The sequence below is a fragment of the Corylus avellana genome, chromosome 5 (assembly GCF_965113065.1).
Source record: "Corylus avellana chromosome 5, dhCorAvel1.hap1.2, whole genome shotgun sequence".
Classification (NCBI taxonomy): domain Eukaryota; kingdom Viridiplantae; phylum Streptophyta; class Magnoliopsida; order Fagales; family Betulaceae; genus Corylus; species Corylus avellana.
Window position 1 is genome coordinate 13,152,065 of NC_142494.1, and position 8,653 is coordinate 13,160,717.

The 8,653-nt window shown below is 35.7% G+C and overlaps 2 protein-coding genes across 2 annotated transcripts in view; both read right to left on the reverse strand.

The window, feature by feature from the left end:
* Window positions 1-3,280: 3,280 nt before the first annotated feature.
* On the reverse strand, window positions 3,281-4,707 carry LOC148585806 (uncharacterized). The gene has a single exon (XM_088516617.1). It carries the CDS (start codon window positions 4,705-4,707, stop codon window positions 3,355-3,357), a length of 1,353 nt encoding a protein of 450 aa, XP_088372743.1. The 3' UTR covers window positions 3,281-3,354.
* Window positions 4,708-4,864: 157 nt separating this feature from the next.
* LOC148585807 (putative disease resistance protein RGA3) overlaps window positions 4,865-8,653 on the reverse strand; it is an 8,633-nt gene continuing 4,844 nt past the window's right edge. Inside the window, exons 2-3 of the mRNA XM_088516768.1 lie at window positions 5,017-6,417; window positions 4,865-4,870 (exon numbers count right to left, since the gene is read on the reverse strand). Coding sequence (XP_088372894.1) covers window positions 4,865-4,870; window positions 5,017-6,417 — 1,407 coding nt within the window. The remainder of the gene's footprint in view (window positions 4,871-5,016; window positions 6,418-8,653) is intronic.

Sequence of the window (8,653 nt, forward strand, 5' to 3'; positions counted from 1 at the left end):
TTTAATAATGATAATGCACTAAATAGAGAAAATGAAAGAAGATTTGAAATGGAAAAGGATCCTCTTCATTTAATATTCTTTATAACATAACCATTGCACTTATTGCAATTACTGAAGTGGCCATGCAGGAAAAGAAATGGCGGTAAACTTCTTTATTTTTTTTCCCTCAAGTAAATGCCATTTATGCACATCATCATCTCTCTCTCTCTCTCTCTCTCTAAAAGCCACTGCTCCTTCTCCACAAACCTAGCCGCCACTGGTTCCTTGCTTGGGAGAAGAGAAGTGTCCTCTCCTCCTCGGTTTTTTTTTTTTTTTTGCGCCTCTCATGAGGCTTTATCCATATATAGTTTTGTGCGACTTATCCAGCCCAAAATTGCAACCTTAGCATCGAGGCTTCACCATGACACCGATCTCCCTCCCAACCATGATCTTCGCCGCACCGTCCCCCCCCCCCTGCGTCAATAGTTAGTTTTGTCAAGGTTTCAAATTGGATTGCTTTAAAGCTAAATATGTTCTTCGATGGACCCAGCCTCCAATGCACCACTTCACTGCTTCCACCGGCACTCCAGCCTCCCATAGCCACCTGCCAGCATGCTTGCACCATTTACTCACCCGATCTTCCTCATCATGAAAGTGCTCTGTATAGTTTCCATTGTTTTGAGTACAAGTGAGGCTGACATATCCCAGAATATTGTAGAAATCCCCCAATGATTCTCACATCCACTTCATGAATTGATGATTTTTTATGCAAGTCTCTGCTGACCATCAAAAAACCAAATAATAAACTCAACAATAACTCAATTTTCCAATGAAAACAGTAAAAAGGTAAAATCAATCTATCAACAATGACTCCAGTAACAATAATAATAAAAAGAATCTCTCTAAATATGCATTTGATTATGAGAATACTAAGAGTTATGAAAAAATTTTATTGAGTTTCTATAATTTGGGATGGGTTTGACTTCCCTGGTCTATCATAAGTCTTTTATCCAATGCCGATCACTGGCATTTAAAGAGAGGATTTTTAAACACGTAGAGAGAGCGAGCGAGCGAGAGAGAGAGAGAGAGAGAGAGAGAGCATACTTCTACGTCACTCTCTGCTGATTCCACATCAATGTTGAAATCATCAATAATATTGATGACTTCTACCAGTAATCCAGTTCTATCAGCTGTCTCTATATGAAGTATGCTGTAAATTGGAGAGAAAAATGCATAATAAGACGATAGATCAATGCACCCATTCTTTGCAAACAATTATCAAACTTCATTCAAAGTATGACCTCCTCTTTGGTCCACAAGAGAAACATAAAAATGAAGAACAAATTATAAGCTAAAGGACAACTTAATCATAAGTAGCAAACCTCCTCTTAGATCTATCTTCCTTCACTTGTATCTGAGTTGCAATATCACATCAAGCTACAGAGCAAAGTCACAAACTTCAGTTCAACTTTGTAAAGTTACAAAAAAGCACATGAAATTGAAGTTGGTTAAGCTAACTAAATCATAGCCATGAAAACTCTGATTGATCCCCATTGTATTACAAATTATACTTTCTATTGAATAAGCCTCAACCATGGCACCACATGGAAAAAGAGGAGAATATTTGATCAATAAACAGAGGACTAATCAATGGAGCCAAACTTGAAACATCCTCTGAAGAAGATGGGAAAACATGATCAAACAGTTGCTGCTCAAGCTGACAGACCTGCAATTTATGTCAGTTTTTATCAAAATTATGTAACTATCACATACTCCATTCAAAATCACAAAGTTGTTCCCATTTTTCTTGTTCATCAAATATCAGAGGAAGGCATAAAAAATAAATGGATTTCCAATACATATTATCTCATCAAGGGACATAAGGTATCATGCATTCTGAGTATAAGAATAAATCTTAAATCTACCCTATAATCATAAGATACCCAAATATTCTACATTAACAAAATGGATAATAACTCCTAATATTCAAACACTAGTTGTGCATGTCCAGATTTAAATATCAAGATCGTGCTTCTAATCCAAACAAAGCCATCAAACACATTTTAAAAATCATATAGAAATCCAGGAAAATACCCAAACAACTCTTGAGCCCAACTCCCAGCTCCCCACCTCTTTCTCAGGGTTTCCTTCAAAAGGGAAAAAAAAGAAGAGCTTCATTTTAAAGCTCCCTTCTTGGCCTCTGTTGTGAAATGATATCTTTTCGATGAAGGAAGGAGTGAGTTAAGTGAAAAGGACACAATTCCAAGGCAAGAGGAAATGGAACATGGGACTAGGGGCAAAGAGAAATAAAAGTTACAGGCCAGCACGTATAAGAGGAATTGTCTCTTTTTCGGCAATTGACATGGAGCACCCCTTTCACAAACGCCTCTTGATCCACTCCAAGGCTAATATCTACTGCTTCAGCTTTCAGCACCTTATGATCTTTGAGAAGATAATTAAAAGACCAAGCCTTAAGATGATATTCCAGGAATCATATAGATTTTTCTTAATTTTTCCATCTCAAATTCTGGACTTCTCAACTTAATGCTTAGCTGCAGAGTGAAAAAGTTTCGAGTTTGGCTCCAAATCTTAAATCCATGTATTGCCAGTGCGTCAATTGTATCTGCATATGAAATCCAATAAATCAGAAATTCTCTAAAATCATAAATCAGAAATGCTTCAATTGCTTCAATTGTTTCTGCAAGTGAAATAAGGAAGAAGGAATAGCATTTGACATTTTAACATTGGTATACGTATCACTAATACAATTCCACCATTAGATAAAAGAGAGAAACTCAATTATACCAAGTCTCTTTGAAGAAATGAATTTGTCTTATCCAAACAGATTGTAGAAATATCCACATGATTCCCACAACCCATATTCATAAATTGCTGCTTTCGATCAAAAAACAAAATAATAAATTCAACTATAACCCAAAAATTTTCAATGAAAATAATAAAAATGTAAATTTTATCCGTTCGTTCAACAGAATCTACATTTGACACTGAGAAAATCCTAACACAGTAATGCAAATTTGTATTAAATTTTTGTGAAAATTTGGGATGGGATTGACTTCCCTCATCTATTAATTATAAGTCTTTTACCTAATACGTGGTGCTACCGTTTGTAGAATTTAAATTTCAAATGGAAACGAAAGAAATGTTGAAAAACTAAAAGAAGAAAACAATACTGGAAATGCCATTGAAGTGAAAGATAGGAAAAAATACTGTATATGTTCGAGCTTTGCTCAAATCTGATTGTCCCAAGAAGCGTCCATACGTGAAACTAAATACTTCCTGCATATGAAATCAAATAAGATATATATCAAAAGCCTGACAGAGTAAAATAAAGAGGAACAACAAGAAGAAGAAAAATTATTGTCTAATTGGTGACTTAAAAACCTCAAAAGATTGGCGAATTCGGCTTGCTATCCATTCTTGGAGATTACCATCGCCGCCTTTACGAAAGTTTGGGACGTGAGCAATCTTTGGCCAATCCTCTCCCGTTCCTTGTTCACATCTTTCCTCCAAGCAAGGACACTCCGCAATTGTCAAACGACGTAAAGAGGTGAGGCGGCGCATACCTTCGGGCAATGATATTAACTTCAGACAATTTACGACTTCAAGCTCCTGAAGTGAAGTGAGATCGCTTATCCACTCCGGTAAAGACGCCAAACTATGGCAAAGCATAATTTGAAGCCTTTGCAGAGTGGTAACATCTCTAAGCTCTCTTGGGAGAGAAACCAAATTTGGAACGCCAATGATAGATAGATGACCAAATCTTGTAGGTCCAAGGCCATGTGCGCCATCTTCATTCTCATTGCTGGTAAGTTCTTTGCAGCGAAAAATAGTCAGATTTTCAAGTGAGGTGAGATGTTGAAAGAGTGGAGAAATTGATATTCTCATTTTACGACAATTAAAAATCCCCAAGGTCACAAGAGAAGTAAGGTTCTGCAGCCACTCTAGTGGTAGATATTCAAGTTGCTCTAATTCCAAAAGATAAAGATACTTCAATTTGGAGAGATTGGAAAGGGGAGAGGGAGAGGAGGGTGTTGTTAGAGACATCATAGGGCAATTCTTTATACATAAAAAAGAAAGGAAAGGAAATGAAGGGAATAATGGAAGATGATCTGTTTCCCTCGTCTTTTGCCATCCCCTTAACTTTGGCAAATCAGCAAGTCTGAGAATTTCGAGGGGAGAAGAGGACATGTCACTACCATCATTGCTTATGTACTCCAGCTCACTTAAGTCACTAAGAAAAAGACACTTGAGAAAAGGGAATCGGTCCAATGGTGGGATATGTTGAAGCCATTTACAATCCGATATTCGAATATAAGTCAAATTTGAGAGCGAGGACACCCAACTTGATAACCTCACACCTGCATACCCAACTATATATAAAAATTTCAAATTTAGGTGTGGCCGAAGGTTTTGCAACAGTTGTTCATCATTTGCAATTGCCTTATCACTTTCATCACTAGATTCTGGGTCCCACTCTAACATCAGCCACTGAAGATGTCGCTTCCTCTCCAAGTTTGCAGCCTTTGCTTTTGATGGAGAATATCTCGAATGCTCTAAACCCTTGATCCATAAGTCTCCTCTCAATTCATCTAAACCATCCAGATCCCCTAGCCCACCCTTTGGCTTGGAAAGAAAACTTTTTTTCTTCCCTAAAATGTATAGCGGCAATTTTTGGAGAGCAGTCAATTTTCCCAGTCCATAAGGCATATGAGTCAAGCTATCACACCCTTCTAGCCCAAGATGCCTAAGGCTGATTAAGTTTCTAGTCTCTTCTGGCAATTCTTTAAGCCCACGACAAAACTCAAGTCTTAGTATTTGCAAATTCTGCAATTTAGTTATAGAAGCAGGGAGTAGTTTGATATCTTCATTCCTAGACAGATCTAGAAATCTTAAATGTTGTAACTTGCCAATGGAATTTGGCACTTTTTGAATACTCGACCGACTCAAATTCAAAGCACGTAAGCATTTAAAACTTGAAATAAGTGTATTAGAGACTAGCTTATTCAACTCAAGTACCGAATTGTTCAAGTTAAGCACATCATCAAATCCTGGAAGTATTGGAATGCGTAGAAGAACTGTTCTCATTTTGTTAGGCTTGGGTAAAAGAGTAGGAATATCCGGTAATGAATATGAAGAATGAAATGCCACATGACGAGTTCTTCCAGCTACTTTTTCTTTATCTGGATATAAAATTGTGCACTCCTCACCTGCTACTGACTGTGCAAGATCATGAATAAGGTCATGCATTTTGCACTTTCCTATTTCACCAACTATATCTCTTTGTATGTCTTGGAAAAACGACCTCCAAAGCAAATCCATAAAATATTCACGACCAATATCTTCAAGATGTCTATTTCCATATGATGAATGAAGAAAGCCTTGAGCTATCCATAATTGAATCAACACCTCCATTTCAATTTCATAATCTTTTGGAAACAACGAACAAAAGGCAAAACATTGCTTCAAGTGTGATGGGAGATGATCATAACTCAACTTAAGTATTGGAAAAATATCATTTTCTTGATGAGTTATTTTGTAAAGTTCATGGTTTTTAAAGTACAACCAATCATCTTCTGAATTTTTGAAATATAATAGACTCCCAATGCTCCTTATAGCAAGAGGAACTTGAGCACACTTTTGTATGATCTCCCTTCCAATTTCTACTAGCTTTGGATTATTTGGCTCTTCCCCGTCTTTAAATGCCATTTTCTTAAATAAATTCCAAGAACTGTTTTCAGATAAACCTCTCAAAGAATATGGTGAAACTGTACCTGTAATCTCTGCAACCATTTTGCTACGTGTAGTAATCAAAACTTTGCTTCCTCTTAGGCCACCTACTAACAACTTTTCCATGTTGGACCATGTACCACGATTCTCATCCCACACATCGTCTAAAACAAGTAAATATCGCTTCCCATCAATTTTTGCTCGAAGCTCACTTTGCAATGGATCCATCTCAAGGCTTTTAGGTCTCTCCTTAGTCGCAGATTCTATAAGCTTTACAATGATAGCTTTCATGTCAAAAGGATCAGAGACACATGCCCACATCCTCCGGTCAAAATGCCTTCGAACCTCCTCGTCGTTGTACACATATTGCGCAAGCGTGGTCTTTCCTTGTCCACCAATCCCAACTATGGGAATTATGGAAACATTCTTCTCATTCATATTGGGATCGAATAATAGCTTTTTAATAGACTCCTTATCATCCTCTCTCCCAATGACATCTTCCCCATGTACAAATGAGTGTGTATCTTGTCTTTTCATATGCTCAAACTGTGTCGCTGTGGTGTGCTCATTGAAGCCAAATTTGATCCTATCAGTTACAATTTCATCCAGTCTCGCCCTAATTGCCTTGATCCTATGACCCATTTTAAAGCCATATACAAGCTGGTTCGATTTGGAAAAGAAGATGCGTACCTGTAATACTCCCAAATATTTAGTATGGTCCATTTCGAAAAGTTAAACATTGTTTGGGCTATATGTGTAACTAAGGAAAATATGAAGGTCATGTTTGTAATTGCTGTAAGTTTAAGTTAGAGTTTTTTTTTTGGTTGTTTTATTTACAACCAGCCATTCCAATCCGTTCATTGTGATAGTTTTAGAATTCCCCTACCATTGAATAGTTGGGTTCATAATGGGGGCCAATAATTTATGTAACTTTTTATAGACGCTATTTGCTTCTTGGAAAGATGTCGCAACTTAATTAACCGTACATTTTTTGCATATGGTTAGTACTCTTACAAATGAGACTGTTTTAGGTAAGACTCTATTTATAGCAGTTGTAAGGATAAAGAAAATAGACAAAACAATGGAATATAAAAGCGTCTATATATGTCAAAATGATACATGAAAACATTGTTACTGTAACACCCCATATTTGAAATAAGTTAGTACGAGTTTTGGCCCAATGTCTTGGGCTTTAGATATATGAACCAATGTTATTGGCCCTAGTGAACTTAATAAAAATTGGAACAAAGACCCTAAAAGAGATTATAAGAGATAATTAATTTCTTAACCTAATGGACTAATCCATGGCATGGTCTTATCCTTAATGATGGGCATAATTTAATGTTTCATTCATAATTTTGTAAGATGATAGTTTATAACCAGAAAGCTATTTAAGTCTATGTGTACAAGATGTGTTGATCTTTTTGGAAGAAAATATTGTCCTTTAAAAATGACGTTTATAATGATGTTCATTCATGAAATAGACATGGGATCTAATACCTAAAGCCAAAAACCAGAAACTTTTATCGCCAAAAACCTCTTTTCAATGGCTCATTTGAGTAGAAAAAAACTTCTAAACATAACCCTCAAGCGGTGTTAAGACTATATCAAGAAAATAAGTAATTTCTCATATATGGCATTTAGAAGAGCTTTGGGTTAAATCTGGAAATTAAACTTTCAGCCCATGGCATGTTTAGGTGGGTATTTGATCCAAATTTCGTCAAGTTAAAAACCTTAGATATATGTGTTGTGGGCCAATGGGCCAAGTGACCAAAGTGTAGTGCTCTAATTTAGGTCCATTTACTGAGTTGTGGGCCTTATCTGGTTTACCTAGTTAGGAGGAGATTCAAATGGGCCATTTCTTACCCAAGCCCCCCATAAAAACAATTTTGAGATTTTTGAAAGAAAACTAAACCACTTTTTTAGTGAAATTTCAAGATTAACCCTACTTTCGTTTATTTGTTCAAAAGTTATGAAAATATTACTAGAATGAGCTCCTAGAATATGATACATTTTAAGGAAAAAGAAAACTTTATGTTCGGACCAAGGTACAAAAAAGAAATAAACATTAAAAATATTTTTTTATAAAGAGAAAAGAAAAGAAACTTTAGGGTTAAGCTTTTAACTTATTTCTAAGAATAAAACATCTCTAATGATAGAGGGAAGGTTTGAAAGGTCAAGTAACTTAGGAACGAATTTTAATCACGATTTACGTGCCTAGTATAGGGATAATTTAGTTAAACCTTACTGTTCAGGTTTTAATAGTTGTCGCCTAACTTTTAGTACAGTATTGACTATCGAGGTAACTTGTACTCTTTGCCACTTCTAAATGCATGTCAATTTAAGTGATTATTGCTTATATACAGAGACGGAGGGAGGGGGGGACCGGGGTGGGCCATGGTCCCCCCCCCCCCTCCCCACCAAAATAAGGAGAAAAAATATTATAAGTAAAACAACAAAAAAAAAAAAAAGAAGAAAGTAAAGTTAAAGTTTTAATTTTAGTCATTTGGCCCCCTCCATAAAAAAAATTGGCCCTATTTTTAAATTTTTTGGCCATATCTAATAAAAACTTTTGGCCCTATTTTTAATTTTGTTGGCCCATACTCACTAAGTTTTTTTTTTTTTTTTTTGGCCCTTACTTTTAAATGTCCACTTTTTTTGGCCTTTACGGTAGTCTTTAGTTCATAAAAACAACAAAAATAATTTTTTTAATAAAAAAATTCTAAAGAACTGAAAAAAAAAAAAAAAAAAAAAAAAAAAAAAAAATTGGCTAGCCCCATCCCATAAAATTTTCTGGCTCCGTCCCTGCTTTTATATATATATATAAGCAATAATTGGGTTTATGATGAAATTATCTTGAGATTAGAATTTTCATACCGTTCAATAGTTGGGTTTAACATTATAATGAACAAATTGTTGTTGTTGT